This window comes from Lissotriton vulgaris, unplaced genomic scaffold, assembly GCF_964263255.1.
Source record: "Lissotriton vulgaris unplaced genomic scaffold, aLisVul1.2 SCAFFOLD_1488, whole genome shotgun sequence".
NCBI lineage: Eukaryota > Metazoa > Chordata > Amphibia > Caudata > Salamandridae > Lissotriton > Lissotriton vulgaris.
The window spans coordinates 226,967-252,435 of NW_028251114.1; the positions used below are offsets into that span (position 1 = coordinate 226,967).

The 25,469-nt window shown below is 44.9% G+C and overlaps 1 protein-coding gene across 2 annotated transcripts in view; it reads left to right on the forward strand.

Annotated features, from left to right (window-relative positions):
- The window catches only part of LOC147663023 (transmembrane channel-like protein 7), a 496,357-nt gene that overhangs the window by 184,621 nt on the left and 286,267 nt on the right, over positions 1-25,469 (forward strand). For both annotated transcript variants that reach the window (XM_086950725.1, XM_086950724.1), the window contains exons 6-7: positions 4,555-4,700; positions 24,536-24,683. In XM_086950725.1, coding sequence (XP_086806851.1) covers positions 4,555-4,700; positions 24,536-24,683 — 294 coding nt within the window. The remainder of the gene's footprint in view (positions 1-4,554; positions 4,701-24,535; positions 24,684-25,469) is intronic.

Below are 25,469 nucleotides of genomic sequence, written 5' to 3' on the forward strand. Positions count from 1 at the left end.
ATCTGTTAGGATACTGCGTGATTTACTCCAACAATAGTTTGAGACATTTGTCTATCTCAGTCAGGTATACTTTTATTTGACTTCAATAAAAAAATCATAAAAGGGTGGGAAAACCACCATAGGGAAGGAGTACACAGAATATATATTTTAAAAACTTTAAACATTTTGAAAAACATGAGGAAGACAGTCGGAAGACAAGTGTCAGTGGTTTCAGTAAAAAGACATATTAAAACATATGGGCAGTGCAATAGAGAAGTTTCAAGGCTAATTGTTATAAAACTACTTGGGTTGGTTGGCAGTTTCAGTTTTGTCCAGTTCTTTTGCCGCGATTTTCAAAAAGTTTGACACTACAGGAAAATTGAATTGATGAGCCTCCGAGACATTGAATGACTGCTGCTCTGCAAGTTCTTATTTGTTCCTTCCTAAGGGCTTCCCGAAGGACTGTTTTTCGAGTTACTGCTAGGAAGGGGCAGATGCATATTAGATACAGTAAAGACTCATCCCTTGCTCCGCATTGACAGCACTCGTTTGTTTGCCAGGGGTATTTCCATTTCGGGTCCTTTGATGGAAATGACCCAAGCCTCAGTAGCGTGAAGTGTTTTTTGCTGGTGAGGAAAGTGGTCTAGCAAATAAGGTTGAGGTTGCAGCCTCTGGTATACCTGTATCACTGCCCAGTTGTGAGATTTCTTTGCAAGGGCTGTTTTGTCCATTGATAACAAAGTCCGTTTAATAGCTTTGTTGACCACAGATTTAAAGCCAGAGTAGTTAGAGACATTGAGCCAGGCCTCCTCTAGCTGCAGTGCAGAGAGGGAAGGCTTCAAAACTTCAAAGATTGGATTGTTTAGCCTGGCTTGGTTTTTGATCTCTACCCAGCAGTAATGTGCAACGGTGTTGACCTATGTGTCCCTCATCCTCCAATAGTATTTGACTAGTGCACCTTGTCTATCGGGGATCTGATTTCTTAGGCCGTATTTTAGTCGAATTTGGGCTTGTTTAATATAGCGGGGTATTGCAAACAGGTTCTTGATTGTGCTAAATTTAGTACTGTAGAGTCTTTGACGTTCAAGATTTCTGTGTCATTTGAGATGGAGGAAAGGAATTTTGCTGGGATAACTTTTAGCAAATGTCCGGTGGAGCAGCCTGTGAGCTTGTTTAAGTTTGAAAGTGAACTGCAGCTGTTTGGCTTTTGTGCAACATTAGTCCAAATGTATTTTGAAGTTGAGATTGCGGTCTATTTGAAATCCTAGGTATTTATACAAGACCACCTGGGTCAAGGGTTGCTTGTCCAAAGTCCAGATACATTTACGATCTTTCACTGCATTAGGTAGTCTGGCAAAGCACATCACCTTTGTTTTTTGGTGGTTGATGGTCAATTAAGCCAAGGTGATATAAACTCCTAATTTGGTGATTAGTCGTTTCAAGCCTACTAGTGTTTGCGCTAGTAGAACGATATAGTCTGCATGTTGAAGGCTAGGTGTAGGTAGTTTGCCAAGTTTTGGAGGATCGGATTGACCGAAGTGGTTTGTCCAGGTAAGCGATGTAAATGTTGATAAGGCAGGGCGCCAGCACACATTATTTTAATCCGTAAGAGTTGTTATCTTGTTAGTTATGCTGTGCCCATCTCCTTTCTTGATCCGGACCCACGTCTGAGTTCAAGTTTATTATGGCCTCCAGCAGCTTAGCCGGAACACCCAATTGTGCATTTTTGCCCATAGTGTGGCTCTCGAGACTTTGTCAAAGGCCTCTTTAAGGTCAATGAAACGTGCGTACAGTGGACTTGATTTTGCGAGGGCTTGTTTGGCTAGGAGGGTTACTTCAGAGATATTCGTAAGAGTGCCAATCCCAGCCCTGAATCCAGTTTGCGTTTGGGGATCAAATTTGTTCAGGCAGCCCAATCCTCTAAGTCTTTCAGCAGGTTTTGTTGTGTGGCGTTTAGAGCTCCGAGTGAATTTTCCCGATTCATGCCCTTATATAGGTACAATTCACATTGCCCTTATATAGGCATAGAAATCAATCCCTTTTTAGACATAGCCCATGCAGACCAAATACAGGCATGGCTACTTAAACTCTTACCAAACGTCACAACAAGTTCTTGGAAAATCGGCTTAAGCAGTTAGGGAACTTCTCCTTGCTTGAATATTGATTTGTCCCAAAAACTCATGTACTTTGCAAATAACTATTCCATAGGGGTTCTTTCCTGACGTTAATATGCCCGACTTTACGTCAATCTACGGCATTCCTAAACACCTTCAAGGTTTAAATATACCTTCACTTGCTATGCCAAACTACGGTGGTTCGGAGCAGTTCGACTATCTACTTGCCCGACAGCTCGCTACAGCAAGTGCCGAAGGAAGCCGACCCTCCAGCTGATGCGTATATTTTTGCCTCCACATTGATTAAGGCAATCTACTTGTAGTTTGAGGGTTCAGAACGAGCACCCAACTTGTATATTGGACTTAAGATACTTCCACTCCAGGTTTCGGGAATCGCGTTGGAGGCTAAAACGTCGGAAAAGAGTGGGTTTAGATGGCTAGCCCACAATGGAGGATCATACCGTAACAAAGGGTTTGGAAGACCGTTGGGCCCTGGGGCGCCCTCGGATCGTAAGTTTTTTCATTGTTTTTGAGACTTGCTCATAAACGATCCGTGGGGGGAAGTCAAGTAATTTGGAGATGGAGACATCTTTTAATAGACCTCTGGTAGCGACTTAGTTCCTTATTTGAAAGCCAAGGTCAGAGGTGCCTGGGGTTGGAATTTCTTTATATAGGGATTCAATATGAGCTCTCCATGTTTCCTCCATTATATCAGAGTTGTGGTGTGGGTTCCTGCCATTAGTTAGATGATTATTAATTTACCAAAAGCTCTTGGAGTCTCTTTGTTTACAGGTGTAATGGAGTTTCCCCCAGAGATGTTCATGAAATACTTTCTTGGCCGCCTTTGTCTCTTTTAAGGTCTTTTCTGGCTTAAAAGCAGGCGGTCTTGAGAGTAAGCGGAACCCCGGGTTCTTAATGGTCGTAAATATTTGTTCAAATGTTGTTTTTGAGTCCTGAGACTTTTAGTAAACTACACTACCCCTGAAGGTTTTCCTACTTTACTGCCAATGGCCTGATTTGAACATTTGTGATTTAGTTATCTAATAAATGACTCCCAGGCCTGAATGCTTGATGGTTCGGTTTTGGATTTCTCCCGGAGACTAGAGCATGCGCCCATGATGTCGCGTATGTTGTCCTTTTTTTCCATATAAGACATTTGAGATTGTAGCAATGCAGTTGTTGTGGCGTTGGCAAGAACTGGGTTTGCGATATTTCTTAAGAGCATGAAAGATTGCGGTTGATGGTCGCTCTCTGAGTATTTTTGGATTAACAGTGCTTTCTGAGGGAACTGTAGGCATCTGAATGAATGCAATATGATCCCTCCTTTTTCGGCTTGATCCCACCAACTCCTGCTATTTTCCCAAAGTAAAAACTGCTCCCACCAAGATGAGTATCTTGTATTAGAACATGCCATGTTATAATTACTCTGGGTAATACCACAACATTTCCTACAAATCTTATATTCTAGAATAGATGTAGAGGGGTCTGGCTATGCCCACTCAAGATTATGTTCAACTTCGGTTCACTATAGACTAATTTATAACTCCAATTTTTGATTAATGTTGTAAATGCAGTTGTTATCCAGAAGAGAACCAAAAACATATATATACATAGGATAATTAAAAAACCCAACCATTTCCATGAATATCAATGCAATATATAGTATTCTTTTTAAATTGCAATCATTATGAGTGATCAGGTGCTCACAAGTTTGGAGAGAGTGCCAGTGTGATCTAAAAATGAAAAAGTGCATCACAAATAAAAAGACGTTTGACTTTTGTCTCCTTGAATTATTTCTTGAGTTAGTTAATGGGCAAAGTCTATATATGTCTGCAGTTGGTGGCTTTTCGGCCCCCGATCAATGGGCAGTCATCATGAAAACAGTAGGATGAGAAGTGAGTGCCAATTATCTTGAATAGGTTAAGCTTCTGGAAGCCAATCCAAAACAAACTGGGAATTTCTACATAGTAGTATGCTAATGATGGTTCCAAAGAAGGAATAATTGTTGGTGCCTATAGCAAGCACGAAATTCAAGAAATATTCACTCACTTCAAGCTTGTGAGCAATTGAAAAGCAATATGAGACATTCTGCTTTATTTTAAAGAGTTGCTTTGTGAATGAAAAGTTTTTAATAATCGGAGCTGTGGTCTGGCATACACCTATGATGTGCTGAATTTTATAAAATTAGGTTGAATTACTTAAATATACCTCATTTATAAGTCAAGGTATTTATGGATTATATGCAATTCGAGTACCAGAATAAAATTGGTTTAATCTCTAATAATATAGCTTTGTGGTTTTTGTTTTTATGGTAGTCACTACTTTGTGTGTGCATACCTTAATGTGGTTATGGTGCCTCATCTCATGCCTTGCATAAAGCTATTAGAATAATTTTCTGTGTAGCGGAAATGTCCTGCTGTGTAACGTCATAAACTTTGCATGTTTATTTCCCTTTCAACAGGGTTTTCTTGAAGCCACGTATTTGTTTTATGGATATTACACAGTAGACATAGTGAGCTATGCAAACTACAACTACAGCCTACCACTTGCGTATTTGTTGGTCACCATTGCATACCTTTTAGTAAGCCTTCTGTGGATAGTCAAAAGGTAAGTTATTGGAGCAAAGATTTTCTATTTTAAACTTCTATTTTATTATTCCATAGCAAAATGTTAATATACCGTATTTATATCCAATTGAGCCTAAATACATCTTTATAAAGTAACATTGTAAAGCAAGTCAGTCAGTGTTGATTTTTGAGGTTGACATGAAATTCCTACTAGTCGGCTTGGATTGAGCTAAGTCCAACTAGGCGTGTGAGGCAAATGAATGCAGCTCCTGTTAACAGGATGGAAACCAGGAAATCCCGCGATCCCAAGAGTACAGAATGCTGCTGACTGTCTGCAGTCAATAAGCAATTGATTGTTTTTCATGATTTATTTGTGATTCCATGGCTTGCCAACCAAATAGGAGGTCATACTGCCCGTGCACAACCTCCTGTGCTCCATTGAATCTTTAGGATCGCAGGATTTCCTGGTCTCTATCCAGTTACCAGGAGCAGCATTAATTTGCCTCACACGCCTAGGTGGACTATGCTCAATCCAGGCCGACTGGTAGAAATTTCATATCCACCTCAACAATCAACACCACCGATAAACTTGAAGAATCGGCTGTCCCTTCAACTCCTGGTCCTGTAGAAGACCCGTTATGACAATCCCCCATTAATGCTCCTGTCGGGGTCAAAACGTCGACGGTGTTAGTTGTCCATACTTCAATAGGTCTCTCAGCTTACAAATCAATGTGGATCAATTCATGAGCCTGAGATACTTGTGATATATTATGAAATTGGACCTTTTTTCAAATTCCTTACCTGTAAATACATGTCCATTGCGTACGTTGTCACTTATATGTTCAATACACTGATTTTTTCACTTAGGCACTTTATTCACCTTGTCACTGTAAATAATTGTCACGTGCGCAGTTTCGGTAGCAGAATTATCAGACAGCCTACTCTTATGGTAATTTTGCATTGAGAACCAAAAAACCTTTTTGATGAATCTTTGAAAGTTCAAGTAAAACACTCTTTTTTTGAAATTATGAATTACTTTGCCATTCTATTTGTGTTCTAGCGTCATCCCTAGATACACTAATTTGCATAAATGTTAAAAAACTACAAAGAAATTGTATCACCCGACAGAACCAGTTGTTGTTTGAACCATCTCACGACTGGCTGACGGAGGATAATTTGTCCTTTCTTGACGAGGAGTTCACAGCTCTCTTGGCCAAGAAGCCATAGAGAGGGTTCCATCATCAGAAGTAAGCTGTAGTTGTTATTCCTGCTACACTCTGGTTCCCAAAAAGGACATGGGCCTTCGTCCTATCCTCGATTTCTGTATTCTCAATTTCTTCCTCAATAAGGAGAAATGCTAAATGCTCATGTTGGCGTGGGCCTTGTCTGCCCAGGATCCAGGAGACTGGATGGCAGCATTGGACTTTCATGATGCCTATTTTCATATTTCTGTCCTGACTGCCCATCAGTGCTATCTGCGGTTTACGGTAGGCCACAAGCACTTTCAGTTAACTGTGCTCCCCTTTGGCCTTACCAGCGCTCCTCTGGTGTTCAACAAGGTGATGGCAATGGTTGCAGCTCATTTGCGAGAGATGAGGGGTGCCACTTGACCACTGGTTGTTGAAGGCGGGCTCTGCCCAGGCTGTTATCTCCCACCATCAGACTACGGCAAACCTTCAGTAGTCGCTGGGTTTACTATCAACATGCCGAAGTCACACCTGACTCCCTCTCAAACGCTCACTTTCATTTGAGCTGTTCTGGACACAGTGCCGTTTGGGCTTATCCTCCTGAGTGATTAGTCCAAGATATTCAGGCTTTGAATCTGATATTTCAGCCTCTATTCTGGCTTTCGGTGAGACTGACTCTGAGGCTGCTGGGCCTCATGGCCTCCTGCATCCTGCTGGTAACACATGCCAGATGGCATATGTAGGTTCTGCAGTAGGACCTGATGTTCCTGTGGGCGCAGCATCTGGGAAATCTCTCTAACCTGGTCGAACGGGACGGTGAAAGATTTGCAGTGATCGATAACGAACCGTGATTGGGTCAAAGGCAGACCCCTCCCCCAACCAGATCTCACAGTAGGGACTCTGGTCTCCGGTGGAATCCGGACTCCACATCAGCACATCCGACTTGTATTGAAAAACCTTTCTACACTCCATCAAGGGAAGGATAGTACAAGTGGTCACGGACAACATCAACACCATGTCGTACTGTAACAAAACGGGGCTGGGTGGGGTCGTGGACCCTTTGTCAAGAGGCCCTACATCTCTGGACATATCTCTGGTGGTTCAACATCTGTCAGATTCTAAGAGTGGATAAACTCAGCTGATGATGCCTAGCGGGTCACAAATGGCATCTCCATCTGGAGGTGGTGCAAGGTCTCTTTTGGCAGTGGGGAGAGCCTTGGTTAGATCTGTTCACCACTGCTGAGAACACGCAATTTCAGCAGTTTTGCGCACTGGAGTTTCTAAGGTGGCACTCGTACAGGCCAAGCAATCACCTTTTGCTCCTCCACATCCCTCTAAAGAAAAGGAGCGACTCCACTGTCCGGACCCGAGCATTGTCATTTTACCTTGACCACACACGAGTACCAACTCTTCGTGGGATATGTTGGTGTGAAGAAAGGTCAGACTGTGCAGAAGGGGGCCATCTCGAGATGGATTGTGCTCTGCATCAAAATCTGCTACGCACTAGCCAAGAAGCAACCTCCTGAAAGTTTGCAAGCTCATTCCACCAGAGGTAAAGTGGCCTCCACTGTGTTAGCACTCAGAATTCCAGTCTTGGATATCTGCTAGGCAGCAACGTGGACTTCCCTGCACACGTTCACTAAACATTTCTTTCTGGACAGGTACGTTCGCAGGGATGTACACTTTGCCCGTTGGGTCCTGCAGGACTTTCTCGTTTGAAATTGGCTTGCAGACCCTCCTCCTGGGAGGGTGTTGCTTGGGTATCTATTTTAAGGTTAGGAATCTGCGTCTAGAAGTCTCTTATCATGTGAATAAGTTACTTACCTTGGGCAATGCCTTATCTGGTAGAGTCTATATTTAGCCTCAGATTCCTTACCAGCCCATCCATCCTCCCTGCTCTGGGGACAGATTTTGAGGGACTGGGATGACCCCTCTCAGGACATTAGTTTTGACACCAGTGGTCAGTGTTCTTCATAGTTCCATGCTTCTGGTGTGGGAAGTTGTAAACAGATGTCAGTACGCCTGAGTTGTTCCTATATAGGTACTGTGATGTCACTTCTGGCGCAGATGCTGTCGACGATGGATGCAGAGTCGATTAAAGCCACTAACCGGCGTGCAGGGGTACTGCTCACAAAAAATCTTCCAGCTCCAGCCTGGGGAAATTCTGAGGTAAGGAATCTGCAGAAAGATATAGTCTCTGCCAGATAATCTGTTACCGAAGGTAAGTAACTTATTCTTTAGAGGTAATTATCACTTACTCAATTTGGTGTACAGGAAAGTATTAGTAAGGTTATGTCCTAGATGAAATAGTGTAAAAAAATAATAATTTTTAATTGCACATTAACTACCTGAGATACATGTACAAGAGCTCTGCAAAAAACCCCACCAGACGGTGCCCGTGTAGAGAACCTGCTAACTACAGACCTGCATTGCATGTTCGGTGTTTGAAAGCCACAGTGTGTAAGTGGCCTTTTTTTACCTCCTATTAGTCTTAGTTCTGAGATAAGGAAGTTTGACAGCTTCACCTTGCCTTTGAGCACACCTTTTATACAGAACTTTTTTTAGGGCAGTGATCGCTCTCACTAAGTTCTACTTACAATACTGTGCCTCATTAGCATGGCGTCAAGCGTTTGGAAGTAGGTTTCTAGAAGTTGGTAAGGCTAAAGGCATTAATCTTTGGCTCCATTTGGATCTTATCAAAGACCTTGGAGAGGTAATTCCAATCCTTCTTTGTGTCAAGGGAGAGAAGGGCAATGGTTTGCTTCAGTCTTTTAGCCACTTCCAAAAGAGCCACTGCCAGGCGCATGTTATTGTTCGCTTGTCCGTTGCGAATTAAGCCCGATTGGGTCGGTGCGACCATGGAAGGCCAAATATGACATTGACGAGTCACCATGATGGAATGAAATAGCTCCATATCACAATGTAGCAGAGATATGGGCCTTTATGAAGAACATTGCACAGTAGGTTTGCCTGGCTAAAGAAGAAGAGTAATGTGTTGATTCTAACATCGTAATAATGACTGCTCTAGAGGTCAACAAGAAATTGAACACTTTAACAAGAGGCTCCACCAAAAGGGAGGTGGAGGCTTTCTAAAAAGTGCGGTATAGCCATCTGACCGCGTCCTTTGCGAGAAGGGAGGATTCCGATCGTAGCTTGAAGTTAGACAGGGAGATATTGTCCTCGAGGAGATGGAGCTCTTCGGATTTATCTGATGACCCATTTGTTTTATGTTTGACTTACTTCATGTTTAATAGCATTCAGATTCCCTTGTTATAGTGTTCCTGGCACATCCTAACCTCTATAACACCACTCTATTAGGTATTTGAACTACCCCACAACGCAGCTCATCTACTCTTTTGGCATTTCATTTATGGCATGTGAACATTATACATTGATAATTCTAATGTTTGATGGGATTACCGAACTGGCCTAATTAAATGTTCAGAACTGTAGCAAAGCATTCTCTGTCTGAATGAGGTTACATTTCTTTCAAATGCAAATGGGACAAGACATTGCATATATTTGTGGGGGAGGTGGTGGGGTTTTCCTCGCAGCATGTTAACATATTGTTCAAACCTTTTGCTTTCACTCCTGTTTTTCCTAATTTGTTTTGTTGCCATTAGGCTCTGTGCACTTTACTACTGCTAACCAATGTTAAAGTTCCAGTGCTCTCTCCTTCAAAACATGATAGAATTGGCATAAGCCTCATTATTTTACTTATATGCCCGTAGTATATGGATGTACATGTACGCAGTCCCTGCAAATTAAAGGCCCCTAGTAGGCCTGCAATACTCCTTGTGCCACCCACTAAAGTGGCACCTTAAAATGTGCCTCAGGCCTGCATTTCAGCCTGTAGAGCAGTTTTAAACTAGTAATTTGACCTACAAAAGAAACCTACTGCTGTGCTTAAACATTCCTTTTTAATACAGATAACACACCTGTATTGTAGGCCCTAAAAAGCCCATACAGCAGGGTACCTAGTATTTAAAAAGTTAAACATGTATTTTTAAGTTTTATATATCCTGGTAGTGAAAAACTTCTAAAGTAGTTTTTCACTGGTGTAACACCTACCTCTCCCACAGGATAACATTAGGTTATCTTACATTTAATAAATGCTAACTTTTGATTGAGAATGATGGTTATGGGGTTTGTGTGGAGCACTCCGTTGTACTCTTGTTTATTGTTGGTTAATCCACTGGTGCAGTGATTAATAAGGCTAGTCACTCCTTAGTTCAGCAATTAATTATGGTGGGTTTGTTGACCCAACTAATCACGCACTGTTCACTTGATGCTTCCGCATTTAATTCAATTTGTTGATTTATTCACAATACTCCATATTTTTACTCTTTGTGCTTTATTTTATTCAATGTCCAGTTTTTTTTCAAATATTGAAATCATATCTTTCATCAACTGATTGTTCAAAAGGGCAAACAAAATTTACATAGTGTCAATTATATCCCGATGCATCTGTTTAACATTTTTCATTTTTTTCATGGTCACAAAGATTTTATGAAGCCCAATGCATTTCAGCACCTGATTAGTGCCTTCATCAGGGGTAAACCTAAAAAAATCAATAAATAAAATTATATCCGTATCCATCTCTATTAGACCTCATGGGGGCTTATGTGAGTACTTGTGATCTTATTTCCATACCTGAAAATGCTGGCCTCTATACCTGTTATAGTCTCTTATGTGCCACGGTTGTTGTTAATTGTCTGTAAACACAAGTGTAAAAAAACGACATAATAACGGTCTTGCTGCATAATAAATCACAAGATTACTATATCCTCATCAAGAACGTTGTCTCAGCCTACCTTACTCATATGTAGTCTCTTGTATACTACGAGTGCAGTTAATTATCTGTAAACGTGAGTCAAAAAGCAACAAAATAACTGCCTTGCCACTTAATGAATCACCTGATTAATATGTCCTCGTAAAGAATGTAATCTCAGCCTACCTTATTGCAGTTCAAACGTAACGACGCTGTTAACACAAAATATGTGTTTTTTTAGATAAACGTCTCCACATAAATGTGTATCAGTCATAACACATCCGTAAATAAATGTCCTACCTTCTCTGTAAATTATCTTGCTGACCTGCAATAGTACCAGAGTAAATATGTCAACATGCTGCATTGTAACAGCTCAGGTTAAATAATCACTGCCTGAATACGAATTGCCCGTACCTGGTGTTTTCACTCGCAGTACTTTCAAAATCTCTTCACCGACGCCGGTTTTTGCTCTTCTCGGACTGGCGAGCAAACTATAAACACTCGTCGAGATATTTACCAAAACTAAAAAACTGACTAGGTCCCGCAAATACACTGTTTTGCGGGCGCCATCTTAAGACGGTAAATAACATGAAGACTGACTTATTGTTGTTATAAGTCGTATATATTGTATGAATAATGATCGATTACACACTGCGTTGGTAATCCCACACGATAACCATGCTACTTCAAGCTGCATCACTATATTGGCAATTATAGTAATAATATAAACGACTAATCTCGCTGTTGCTTATTTGTAAGTCGTCATCATTACTAAGTGATAGCCGATATATTTTATCACAAAGATCATATATTGCACCGGTCCATCCCAATTGTCCGTGATAGTTGCCAAGAAATTCTGTTGGGAGGTTATGTATAAAATATTATGACCCTAACCGGGTTGTTGTGTCCAATGGTGTACTGACTTGCTAAGTAATGGCGTGGTTGTGGTGTGGTACATAGGGATTGAAGAAACGAAGTGACATTATTTAATACAAATATATTGTGTCCAGTTGTTATTAGCTTCATTGTACTGCTATATGAATCACAGTTAACATACTATAATGATGCTAAATGGCAAATCTCTACAAAAAACATGTTAGATCATATTTATCATTTAGTCCTGTTGGAAACATTGTATTAAGGTGCTTGATCCAAAAGATTTCCCGTTGTAGCAGTCTCTGGTGATTGTCAATGCCTGATTTAATCGGTACTTGTTCTATAACAAAGAATCGCAGTTGAGAGATGGTATGTTTTGCTTCTCTCCAATGGTAGACCAATGGGGATGTTAAGTTCTCATTACATATCCTGCTTTTATGCTCCGTGATTCGAATTTTGACTTTTCGCTGTGTTTTGCCAACATACAGTCTGCCACATGGGCATTTAATGTCATATACAACGTTCTGAGAATTGCAGTCGCTAGTATGTCTGAGACTTATCTGTTTTCCAGTAGTTGGGTGGCTGCACTTATTTCCTTCTATGACATTATTACAGTTGGTGCAGTTGTAACATTTTTTTTTTGTTTTGAAAACCTTTATTGGTCCATAACACATATTACACTGCTGTAATGCCTACAACCCACATCAGTAGGCCGGCAGCTTTGACATGTCTTATGAAGTTGTATATACTTTTTTCGATGGGGGTGTACTCTTAACACAGCATGTCGCCTTCAACCCATCCAGGCCGGCCGCGATGTATCTAGTTGTGGGCCATACAGGAAGTTTACATTTAAACATCTTGAACATAATGCATTTTTTAAGCAACGGAGTTTTGAGGTTACTTTTTTTATTTTTTATTTTTATTTTTTATTTATCAACTTTATAACATATTATTCACTTTTCCTTCCCCTAATGAGGCCACCACACGGGGCATGCGGCGTGGTGGAGCTTGCAGTGTGGATTGCCAGTGTGTTGTCCTGCAGCAGTTTATATTGCCGGGCATTCTCAATATTACAATCACGTACCTCGTAAACGTCTCTCATTATCAGGGAAGGTATAACTTTTTGATGCCATTCAAAGAATCTGATGTTGTGCTATGTCCTGGATGTGATGTAGTGAGTGTTTCCTAGTGTGAGGAAAGTTGTAATAAAACCAGATACAATACACCCAAACAAAGTGTACATAAGGGGTGGGGGGGGGGGCAACAGCCTCGCAGTCTGCTCCTCCTGTGTAGCTACTGGTTTGTATTCAAGGGTGTTCCGGGCGATGTGTCATATGCTTATACACGTGAGGCCTGGGGCGCGCATTTCCTGGCCGGGGGAAGAGGTTAGGGGGTGTGTGTTGGAGTTATATTGCCCCGCTGTTCGGGGGTGTGAGCTCTGGGAGAGGGGCGGTGGTCTGGTTATTGCTACGCATCTCTCCACTGTCCTCTTCAGATTCGTCGCTATCTTGTGCCTGGAGCAGATATGTAGTGAGGGGACCCCATAGGTCTTTGGGGCGTGACTTATGCGGTAAAAGGTCAGCGTAGTTGTGGAGTTGCTCCTGCCACGCAGACATAGTACTAAGCCAGTCCTTGAATTTAGGCGCTCTCCCCCTATCCCATCTGCACGCCACTTGTCTCTTAGCCAATAGGAGGCCTAGCGCAAAGAATTTTCGGTGTGTTTTTAATGCCGGGTTGTTGTGTCCGAGTAAGGCTATTTTTGGGCAAGGGTCCGTGGATATTCCGATCATTGCCGATATAGCCTCAAACACTTCTATCCAGTACGTGGCCACTGCCCGGCATTTCCATGCTAGGTGTATGAAGTCAGCTCCAGGCCTGCCACATCTAAGACATTGATCGTTGTCTCTGAGACCTAGTCGGTGCAGTTTAGCAGGCGTGAAGTAGAGTCAATGCAAGAATTTATAGTGTACCAATCTGAGGCGGGCATTACCTGTCACGGCGTGTGTATGAGAGCAGCTCATCTCCCATTGCTCGTCCGTCATGGGATCGTCCAGGTCAGTGTCCCAATCCTGTCTAGCTCTGAGGGGGGGCGGGGATGGGGCTATCTGAACGTGTTTGTACAACATAGAGACCACATGCTTTGGGGTGCCTGTCTGGAGTATGGAATGCAGAGGTGCCATGGTTTCCGGCTCATCCGGGAAGTTGGGTGTGATTGTTTTAATGTTTTGCCGGAGCCGAACATACAGGAAAGTATCCATCATCGTGGGGGATCTGTCTCCAAAGAGCTGTGCTACCGTGCGAAAAGTACCTTGGAGGTAAAGATCTCCCCAGGTGTGAATAGCGAGTTTTGCGAGGAACTTGCGTCCAATTTCTTCACGTGCGACACTCACTCTAGGATCGTTTGCCAGTCCCATCAAAGGTGAGTAAAAGAAATACACTTCCATATGTTCTGCGATACGTTTCCAAGCCCTGATAGTACAGTCTACTGTAGTGGGGTCCCTATCCTTCATACTGACTGCTGTATAAAGATAACCCGAAGGTTGTACCGGTCTCATGTACCCATCTTCAACCGCCAGGTGGGCCATGAATGGAGGGGGGTGGAACCAGTATGCAGCGAATTGCCCTTGGGCGCAGTCGTAGTATTTTCGGAAGTCCGGGACTTCAAACCCGCCCTGGTGGTAGGGGAGCATTAGCGTCTTCAGACTGAGTCTGGCCTGCTTGCCTCCCCAGATAAGTCGCGACATCTGAGAATCGAGGGCGCGAAAGAAACATGAGCCGGGGTTATAGGGAATATTAGTGAAAAGGTATAGCAGTTTGGGGAGGACCACCATTTTAACAAGGGAAATGCGGCCTGCCATGGATAGTGGAAGGTGTATCCATTTGGTTACGTTGTTGGTCAATTTGTCTAGTGCCGTTCCGTAATTGGCTCTGATAAGGGTTTCCCGGTTTCTTGTGATTATGATTCCTAGATATTTTATTTCTTCCGATTCCCACACTAGGGGGTAATCTAGAGGAAATTCCTCGGTCTTTTCAGTCAGAGGGAGCATGGCCGATTTTGCCCAATTTATCTGTATCCCCGCTATTGCACCAAATTTAGTTATCTCCCGTAGCAGAGGATTCAGATTTTCTTGCGGTTTGTCCACATAGAGGGTCATGTCATCTGCGTATAACGCGATCAGGAGTTGCCGTTCCGGGTAGATGAGGGAGCGGTGGTTGTGGTGTTGCCTAAGTTTAGCGGCTAGAGGCTCAATGGCGATCGCGAAAAGTATTGGGGATAGTGGGCATCCCTGCCGGGTGCCTCTCTGAATCCAAACGGAGCAGAGCGGGCTCCGTTGAGTAACACCGTAGCTTGGGGTTTACAGTATAGTAGCCGAATCCAGTCAATGAAATTAAAGGGGACTCCCATTCTTTCGAGCAGTGCAAGGAGGTAATCCCATTCCAGGGAATCGAACGCTTTTGTGGCGTCCAGAAATACAGCAGCTGCTTCGCAGTTAGGATTAATATCCTGCAGCACCGTCTGGAGAGTGCGCAAATTGTGGGATGTAGCACGATTCGGGACAAACCCTGCCTGGTCTGGAAGGACGAGGCGCTCCATAAGAAGGTTGAGACGCGCAGCGAGGACTTTTGCTAAGATCTTACTGTCTGTATTTAGTAATGAGAGAGGCCTGTATGAATCACAGTGCTCTGGTGGCTTTCCGGGTTTCAGCAATGATGTTATTAGTGCTTCTCGCATTGTAGGCGGGAGTGAGCCTTCCTCTAACGCGTCATAAAAGACCTGCTTCAGTATGGGTGCAAGCAAATGTATGAAGGTTTTATAAAAGTCAATAGGTAGGCCATCCGATCCTGGCGCTTTCCCGGACTTCATGGACATAATTGCGTCTTTGATCTCATCCAGTTCAAGTTCATGATGAAGGAATTTTTGTTGGGACGGTCCTAACCAGGCTATTGCAGTGTCCTCCAGGTATTCCTGCAAGTTGAGTTTGTCAGTTCTATGTGAGGTGTAGAGCGAGGTGTAGTGTTCGGTTAGCACTCGGAGCTGCTCTGTGAGATCACGTTGTGGTATGTCGTGTTTGTCTAATAGAGTAGAGACATCATTTTGGTACCTAGGGGCTCTAACTGCAGAAGCAAGCGCTTTACCTGGCCGGTCTCCCTCTCCATATAATCGAGCAGTGAAGGGCTTTCCCAGGAATTTGCATTCCTTATCCGCCAATTCCGAGTAGTCATTCAATTTTTCCCGGAGCTGGGCCTGGGCTGCGCGGCCTCCGTCTCCCTGAGCTATCTCGCGCTCTAGCTGTCTGAGCTCAATTTCTAACTTTTGTATGTCTTCTCGTAGTGTTTTTAGAACTCCCCCTCCCTTGGCTATACAGTTCCCTCTTATTGTCACTTTGAAGGCCTCCCACACAGTAGTGAGACTAGCGACTGAATTAACATTCCGTTCGAAGAACTCCGTGATGTCTTGTTCTAATTCAGCAGTGAAGGCCGTATCTGTAAGGTGTGCGGGGTTCAGTCGCCAAGTCAGGTAAGGGGCCATGATGAGGGGAATCTGCAGGGAAATTAGGACCGGTGAGTGGTCCGAGAACGTACGAGCCAGGTGGTGTGTCTTGGATAACCATGGGGACAGTCCTGCTGACAAGAATATATAGTCTAGTCGGGCCCATGTGGAGTGGAAAGTGGAGTGGTGGGTGCCTTGCCTGGCGGTGGGGTGGTGGTGTTAATTCACTATTCCCAATAGTGCTCGTTGCGTATTTGTGTAATGAGAGGCTTGCGGACACGATCTGTCCATCCCGGGTATTAGAGCAGTGTTAAAGTCCCCCCCCAGTACCACGTGAGCAATCCCTAGTGTTTGTATTTTCCCCCACAGTGTAAGAAGGGCAGTAGGGTCATCAGTATTAGGGCCATAAGAACATGCAAACAGTATTGTATGTGCGTGTAATTTCCCCCAGATCATACAGTAACGTCCCTCGGAGTCTATCTCTGTTCCAGCCGGAGTAAAATTCGTCCCCCGTCTTACAAGAATTACCACCCCTCTAGCATAGTTAGAGTAAGATGAGAACACCCTGCTCGTTGCCCATTTTGAAGCGAATGAGGGGGATCCATTTGGAGTCATGTATGTCTCTTGCAGCATAGCAATGGAGATCCCGTGCCTGTCTAGATACCCCAGAATTTGTCTCTTCTTCCTCGGGTTATTTAACCCCCGTATATTCCAGGAGGCAATCTGTAACTGCGAGGTAGGTTGCGGTCTAGCTACGTCCCCCATGTGTACATCAGAAAATATGTCAAACAAAGGTCTACAACATCCATGTTTTTATAGCGTTTGGCATCAGATTTCTAACATGATCCCCAACTTCCCTCCTGGTATGCCCAATAACTGGAATGAACAACATTTAGTACTTTCATGCATGCATCGTATTGGGACACATCCCCTCCCACTCCGGCAATCCCAACCCGCCGGGAATTTGGAACCCATCCACCCCTAGGCATCCCTCCCTCTCCCCAACTAGAAAACAGAAGTAACGATACAGACTCCCCTACTCTTCTTGCAGAAGGGGGGTAATGGGGCTCGCCCATCGGGGGTCAGTTCTAGGGGCGCCCAACCTGCCAACCACCTCCCTACTTGCACCCACTGGGAGCCAGGTAATCACCCGGTCTCTCTGCGTGGGACGGAGGTGGGTGATCAAGCCTAAACAGTAATATAATCCGGTTCATGCAAAAGTTTTTTTTAAAAGTGCCCCTTACCAGATTTTTGGGGTTTTGTTCGTGAATACTCAGCTTAGGTGCAGCAGACGTCATGGCCGCATGTTATTCCTGCTGGTTCATGGGCGAGGGGGATCTGGAGCGGTGTCTTTCAGCATTTTCCCTGGTGTTGTCTCTTTTTTTGTGTTGTTTGAGGAAGTCCTCCGCCTGTTGTGGGTTTTGGAAGAAATATTGCTTGCCCTGTAGGGAAACTTTCAATTTTGCCGGATACAACATGGCGTAGGTCATCTCTTGTTCTTGAAGTTTCTTCTTCACTCCTGAGAATTTCCTCCTGGCTTCCTGTACCGCCGGGGTGAAGTCAGGGAAGAAGGAGAGCATAGTATTACAGTATCCCACCGCACCGATCTCTCTCGCTCTTCTCAGCACTGCGTCTCGGTCCCTGTAATTTAGGAATCTCGCGATGATGGGGCGCGGCTGGGCCCCTGGTGGTGGGCGTGCGGCCAAGGATCTGTGGGTCCGTTCTACTATTAGGTGCGAGGAGAATGATTCTTTGCCAAATAGTTCAATGACCAACTTTTCGATAAATACCTCCATTTTCCCCGTGTTGGTGGACTCCGCAAGGCCCAAAATGCGAATGTTGTTGCGCCTGGACCTCGCTTCTAAATCTTCGTTCTTTTCAGCAATGATTTTAAGGAGCCAGTCCATTTGGGTCACTTGTCTGCTGTTGGAGGCGGCGCCATCCTCTAGTGTAGAGATCCTTTCCTCCGCATCTTTGATTCTGGTGTCTTGTTGTTCCAGTTTTGTGACAACACTGTCCATGCGAGTGTTTATTGTGTCAATTTTGGAGTCAATGTTAGATAAGCTTTGTTGCATGCTTATCAGCAAGGTTTTCCAGTCCTCGTCCGGGGGACCTCGTGCGGTAATGTAATGTAATGTAAAAATGTAATGTAATGTATAGGCATTTATATAGCGCACTACTTACCCGGAGGGTCCCAAGGCGCTTCGACCGCTGCGAAACCCTTCCTGGCTTCCCTGAGAGATGGTCCCTTAATGGGTATCTCCAGGGTGAGACCAGGCATCCCCGGCGGTCTGGTGGGGCCGTTAGTGAAGATGAGGCAAGCTAATGCCCAGAGTTGGTAGGGCTATCCTCCGGCCCCAGTGTGCCCTTGGGGTTCTTTTTAGCTTCAAACGGTATCTTAGATTGTTTGGCATCGCTGCGGCCCATGCCGCGTCTTGGCGTTCGCGGGTCCGGCTTGGCAGCAGTAGCCAGCGCGCAGTGAGATGGTTCCCTGTACAATGGTCCAGGAGTATTGGGTCTGCGGTCAGTATTCCTTCCGTGAGGTGAGGTGAAGGTTACGTCCGTGAGTGGCTCCCTGGGCGCAGCTCCGGTCTGTGACTTCTTCCTTGGCGCAGTTTATCTTCCCCCTTGGCGAGACGTAGATAGAGACAGCGGGCCCAGAAGTGCGCTCCTTATATCTTCAATCTGGACTGGAGATGGTTATGGGACAGAGTACTTCATGTAGCGTCCCTGACCACAAAGTTCAGACGACAGTAGGTGAGCTCAAGGGGAATCAGTTCCACATTGTTGGGGTCCGACTGAGACGAGGCAGGTTTTAATCTATATCCCGATGGATCCTTAGACCAATGCCTGAGTTGTGATTAGTGTGTCCCTCTGTTAAGCCACCAAGCGACTGTGTGCGGCACAGGTATAGCCTGATATCGGTCCCAAGGCGCCGTAGTTCACTTTCACGTTCAGGCGGCAGCTTCCTTATCTGATAGGGCTTCGAGTGCTCTTTTTGAGGGGGAGCACACTAGGGTGTGCAGTTGGGGGGAGAAACGTCTTCCTCTCGTGCTAGGTAGGCAGCCCCCACAAGGCAAGCCGTCTCTTCGTGAGCTGCCAGGAGTATTCCGCGGTCAGTGTACTCAGGGGCCGGCGGAGGTTTTGGGCCCAGGCGTCGCCCGGGAGGGTAGTGCGAGGGGCAGATTAGGCACCTATAATTGCCTGGGGGGCAGTCCGCTGTGCTTATTAAACTCTCCTTGCCCCCAACGTCAATCGGAGCCACGAGTGTGCAGATCTTCCTGGCAAGTGTAGGCCTCTAAGCCTCGGGGTAAATTGTCAATCCTCTGCAAGTTAGTAAGAGGCGGCAGGGGGGTCGCAGCGTGGGAGCGGTAAGGCACTGTCGGCGGCCGAGGCCGTGCGGTGCGACCGTTAGCGCCCTGGCACTTACTGTGTGACCGGCCTTGCTAGCACCAATTCTCGGCCTCCAGGTCTCAGGGGAAGTTGCGGGTCGTTTCTGGCTTTTAGTAGGCCGTGGGGAGGCCGCCCTTGGTGATCGGGCGGGTCCGGTCGTCCGCCGCTGCAGAGTGTTGTGTAGCGCTCTTCAATCACTCCGTCCCGGTCTCCTCCTGCCCCGACCCAGCTGTACCTGCGGTGTGTAGTGGAGCGCCGACCGCAGCTACTTACAGCCGCCGGGTCCGCTGAATCATCCGGCCTTCCCGCCAATGTGTTTGAAATTTCGCGCTTTTTGTTTCTCCTCTTCTACCGGCAGGGCTCGCCGTCCTTTCATGCAGGTTTTCGTTCAGCGATGTCTCCGGCGTCTTTTCCTCGGCAGTGTCAGTGATCACCTCCGTTCGGCCCCGATGAGGCCGCAGAGCCTCGGAGTTTCCTAGCAGGCTGGACCCGCAGATAGGCAGGTCCCGAACCTTCACCTCAGTCCGGTCTCGGGGATTATGGTGAATATCTCCACCCACGGCAGGCCGATTTCGACGGTGTTTGCACCGCTGTGATCCTTGGAATGGCGCAGACCCGATGGCGAGGTGTCTGGGCCGTTTTTCCGGGTCAGGATGGGCTGAAGGATATTACAAAGGCTCAATCTGGCGAGAGCCTCACTGCAGTGCGGCCATCTTGGTTTAGCGCCACCTAGCGCCCCTCAGTTGTAACATTTGATTGTTCCTTTATATTCCTTGGTTGTTGGTGCCAATGGTGCTTGGTTTAATCTCTCCCTTAGGCCTGCAATACTCCTTGTGCCACCCACTAAAGTGGCACCTTAAAATGTGCCTCAGGCTTGCATTTCAGCCTGTAGAGTAGTTTTAAACTAGTAATTTGACCTACAAAAGAAACCTACTGCTGTGCTGAAACATTCCTTTTTAATACAGATAACACACCTGTATTGTAGGCCCTAAAAAGCCCATACAGCAGGGTACCTAGTATTTAAAAAGTTGAACATGTGTTTTTAAGTTTTACATATCCAGGTAGTGAAAAACTCCTAAAGTCGTTTTTCACTGGTGTAACACCTACCTCTCCCACAGGATAACATTAGGTTATCTTACATTTAATAAATGCTAACTTTTGATTGAGAGCAGATAGGAATATCAGGTTTGGTCACAAGTTAATTATAATTTACAATCCGTTTTAATGGTATAGTCAGATTTTAAGTCGCAATTCTGACGACCATTTTAGAAATGTTAAATTTTCCTGCCTTATCCATTTGGTCCCTGCTGCCAGTGTCTTGAGTCACATGTCTTTGAATGACTTTGCTGTTGGGCTTTGTGTATTCTTCCCAGATAGTAAATCAGATCGCGGCTAGATGTTGGAAGGATGGACCATCTTAAACCTTGAAGTGCTGCCTCCAGCACATACTCAAAAGAACCTGACACTAGCCTTTTGTATTCCCATACGTCTTGTAGACTTGACAGGGGAAGGAAAGAACTTCCCAGAACCAGATGTGGGAGTACCCAGGGTGTTCCCCCTACTTCAAACACTGCCTCCAGGTAGAAATATTGGACCCTCAGAACACCCCTTCACTGCACTCGTGGTCCTGTGGAAGACTTCAGAAAGACTGCCCTGCTGCATGAGGCCTACCCGAGTACTGAGAGGACTGGTCTGCTGCTACCAGAGGACTACCCTGGTGCTTGAGGCCTGCCCTGATCCCCAGAGGACTGCTGTGCTGCTTGAGACCTGCCTTGACCCAGGACTACCAAAGTTACTCCAAGGGCTAGTTGACTGGCTTCTTTTGTGAGCCACAGGAACATAACAAGCTCCAGAGACCTTGAAGCCTGCACCTGGCCTCTGATGAAGCGAGTCTGTCAGAAATGGCCCTTTTTGCAGGGTTATCCCCAAACGTTTTGCTTCTTCTTTTTCCTGGCCTGTGGATGTTGGCTGTAGGACTCTGGGCAATTTACCACTGCTGAGCAGTGCTAAAGTGCATGTGCTCTCTGTGTAAAGTGTTATTGTGATTGGTTATCCATGATTGGCATATTTGGTCCCTAGTAAAGTTCACTGGGCTGGTAACTCAAATGCTACTAGTGGGCTTGCAGCACTGATTGTGCCACCCACATGAGTAGCCCGGAAAAGATGTCTCAGGCCTACCACTGCAGTTCCTGCGCGCAGTTTGTAAACTGCCATTTTGACCTGGCCAGTGTACCCAATTGCCATGCATTACCCTTCCTTTTTCTTGCACATAGGACACCCCTATGGTAGACCCAAGGTTCCCCCTGGGCAGGGTGCAGTGTATATGAAAGGCAGGCCAAGTACTGGTGTGTGTACCATGTCCTGATGGTGAAATACTGCCAATTTCGTTTTTCACTATTGAAAGGCTATCTTGCCCATAGGACTGAATGGGGAATGCTTTGTTTCATTTTACAAGCATATCTTCCCATAGGAGTAAGATCGAAAATTGGAGTCTGGTATCCCTGAACTCAGAATTCAATAATGCAGCTTTTAGTAAGGATGGTTTTTAGATTCTGTGTTTGAAAATGGCACTTTTAGAAGGTGGCTATTTTCTTGTTCAACCTGTCTGTGTGCCTCTTCCTGTTTGTGGATTGCCTGACTGGCTTTGGAGTGACAGGGACTGGGGTGGCTCCAGGATTCTGGGTGAGTCAGCCCTGGGCTGAATAGGCCGATCTGCATTTGGAGTGGTGGGAGGAGTAGCACCTGTACCTGACTAGAGCTGTGCCTGCCTTTGCCTTCCACAAAAGACTGGTTCCACCTCCTGCGGTGTGCCTGAAGACCATGGCCACATTGACAAAGGAAGAAGTTGTGCACTGGCAGAGTGCACCCACAACTAGATTGTACTGGGTTCAGGAGTCCTTACAGAAAGAGAACAAAGACATTTGGTGGTATAAATATTATAGCTGAAACTCATGAACTTTAGATCATCCTGGAATCAAGAGGAACCTTTGCCAAGAAGAAGAGCGGAAGAAACTGACAAGAAGGATTGCCCTTGCTGTGTGTTCTGGGGCTAATCTGCAGTTGCTATTCTGCCAAGGGGAGGAAGAGGACTATGCTGTGTCCCCTGCTTGAAGGGAAATCCCCAAGGGCTTGAGTAGAGCTGGCCTCCTATTGTGGAAACTCAGGAACACCAAAGTTTCCAAGATCTCTGCAATACTGTGTGCGTGTGTCTGGGCACAGTGTGTAACCTTCACAAAGCCTGCATCTCCAGAGTGTGCTCTGTCCCCCAAGATCGTCTCTGCAACTCTGTGCGTGTGTGTCGGTGCACAGCTGAGGGCCGTTGGGAAATTAACAGAAGCAGCAATCAGCTGAGAGGCCGTCACCGCCGCTGGCCCAAGTCGTCAGCAACATCGTAATTGCCAAAGGAAGAAGCCAGGCAGGAGCAAGATCAGCTGCAAGGCGTCTTCTAGCAACCGGGACACCTCCGACGCTCAGCCACCCGGCAGGATATCAACTTCACTGCCGAGTGAGCGGGGCTGCGCTCCCACCAGGAAGAAGCTATCCCCGTGCAGCGTAGAGTGGATTGGCGAGCCAGAGTCCTGAGAAGCCTCGAGCCGATGTTCATCTCATCTCCCAGGTAATGCTCAGAGCCACACGCTCGAGCCACCATGTGTCATAATGGAGAGTTGCGGTACCAGGGCCCCCTTTTCTCCTGACACTGATTTGAGCAGTTGGGGGTGAATCTTTATTGTCGCTTGCCGCGGAGGCAGTTTTGGGAGAGTATTAAAGGGTTCAGAACAGAAGGGGCATCATCCGTTGGGCCGAAGTAACATGCGGTTTTAATACCACGATTGGTCCCATAAATTACTACCAGTCAAGGACTTATTTGCCCTGTCACTCTCTCGCATAAAAAAAATACAGAGTCCTCCAGTCTATTTTTAGTAACATCCGTTTTTAAGGACATTCTACTGAAAACCTTTTACTGAGTATGTTGGATTTTTGTCGTTTTGGTCTTGTGAAGCTTAGATACAAATACTTTATTTTTCTAAACCTGTGTGGTGTCCATTTGGGGTGTTATCACTGAGTTACTGTGAGTGTTGGTACAAATACTTTACACATTGCCTTTGGAATAAGCCTCATTGCTCCTTACTGGATATTTTCAGGTGCTGTGCGTTGCCTTGTGCTTCCCCCGGCTGCACGTTGATTTGTACCCCCCTACTACCTGTGTGTCACCTGGTGCTTCTTCCACAAGCTACACATTGCATGGTGCTTCACCCCGCTGCACATCACTTGATGCTTGCCCCCTTACTAAGCCTCGAATCCGCTGCCCCGCTGCCTGTCACCTGGTAATGCCACTACCCCCCTTTTGCACTTCCTCCCCTATGCAGTGTGTCATCTGTGCCTTCCCAGGCCCTACTTAGCTGTGTATCACCTGTGCCTTCACATCCACCCCCTCAGCTTTGTCACCTGGGGCTTCCCACCCAGAACCTCAGCTGCCCTTCTCCTGGCACTTCTGTTGGAATTCATGACTTTAGCATTTCTCTGTCCATCAATGCCAGTGTGTATGTATGGAGTAGACTAAGCTACCCCTCTCTGCTTTGTAAGTACACGCATCATATTGAAGTCAGTGGTTTTCTAATTAATCGTGTTTGTTCAGGAACTATGTTGGTCAGGAAAAGATTGACACAAAGATGTGTATACTTTTGCGCTCATGAAGTTCAGTTCCTTAGAGTACAACAAATTTCGATTTTGTACTCCTCTCCTAAAAATTAAATAAATGAACGTAAAAGGATTACACATGTTAACATTTATAATAGTGTACAGCCCTGATCTTGCTGTTCTGCAAGGTTGCTTTTGGACCTCATTGCTGTAAATATATTTTTTGTACAAGCTCCCAATTAACACCGTATCTTTTACTTTGTCACACTTTCTGGTGCGAGAGGTGTTTACGTTCCAAAGTTTTCAAATGTGTAATGTCTTCTCTTTAACACAATCTCTATTTTAAAATATGAAATTAATTGTTTTACTTGTATCGAGTTTGTAGTAGTCTTGGTTTCGCATATCTCTTCTGTTATTGGTGATCTACCACCTCTAACTGCTTTGCAATAATCGATTGACTCCTATTGCATTGGTGTTGAAAATCATCCCAGCTGTATTAATTTTCTTTTTCATTTGAGGTCTGTGGAAGGTTTTAAACAAAGTTTGGTACATGATGAAGATCGATTTCAGAGCTATTGCAACAAATTATTTGCCGGCTGGGATTTCTGTATAATTGACGAGGACACGGCTCAGTTGAAGCATAGCAGTCTGCAATATGAACTGAGAGTGAGCAATTGTCTTATGTTTTATATTCTTAAATAACATTTGTAACTCTGCTAAATGTATAATTAGTGGTCCTGTTCAGCATATTGAGTTCGAAAAGGTATAACGGACCGTATGTTATAAATGAAGTTTCTAATTTCTTAAAAAATATGAACATCGTTAAAAAGGAACCAAAAGTATACAGCATGCAATGAGACATGGAGAATGCTTTCTTTTTTGGCTTTTCCTACTAGAGTTTGGAGGATGGTGGGCGGGGGAATGGGTTGTCTTCTCTCCATTTGGTTTGGGGGGGGGGGGGGATTGTGAATATAAAGCATTCTCTTTAAATTGTTTATTGCTTTAATTTCAGGGTTTGTGGTGGTTTATACCTAGGCTTCTGAAATCTATATTTAAGGTTTTTAACATTAAAATGCTAACTCACTAAACCAAACAAATATTGGTCTACATTTAGTCAGCCAAAAGGCTCAATTCTGTTAGAAGGAACCAACAGTGTGCATACAAATGGGTCAGTTGTGTTCGCTTCTTTTGAAGTATTATTGAAAAACAACAGTTAGCAGAACTTGTAACCAAACATGCCAAAATCAAAAGGGTATGGATTCTCACATTTTCATTAATATTTACAGCACTGCTACAGATTCACAAACCTTCTGGAAATGTATCAAGCAGACTTTAATGTGAATTCCCTGGAAGTGTGTCATTGTGGGCAAGAAGGGTTTTAACATTATATTGTAATTGCATTTATATAGCATTTACTACCCCTGACGAGACGTCAATTCGCTTTTTCAGTGA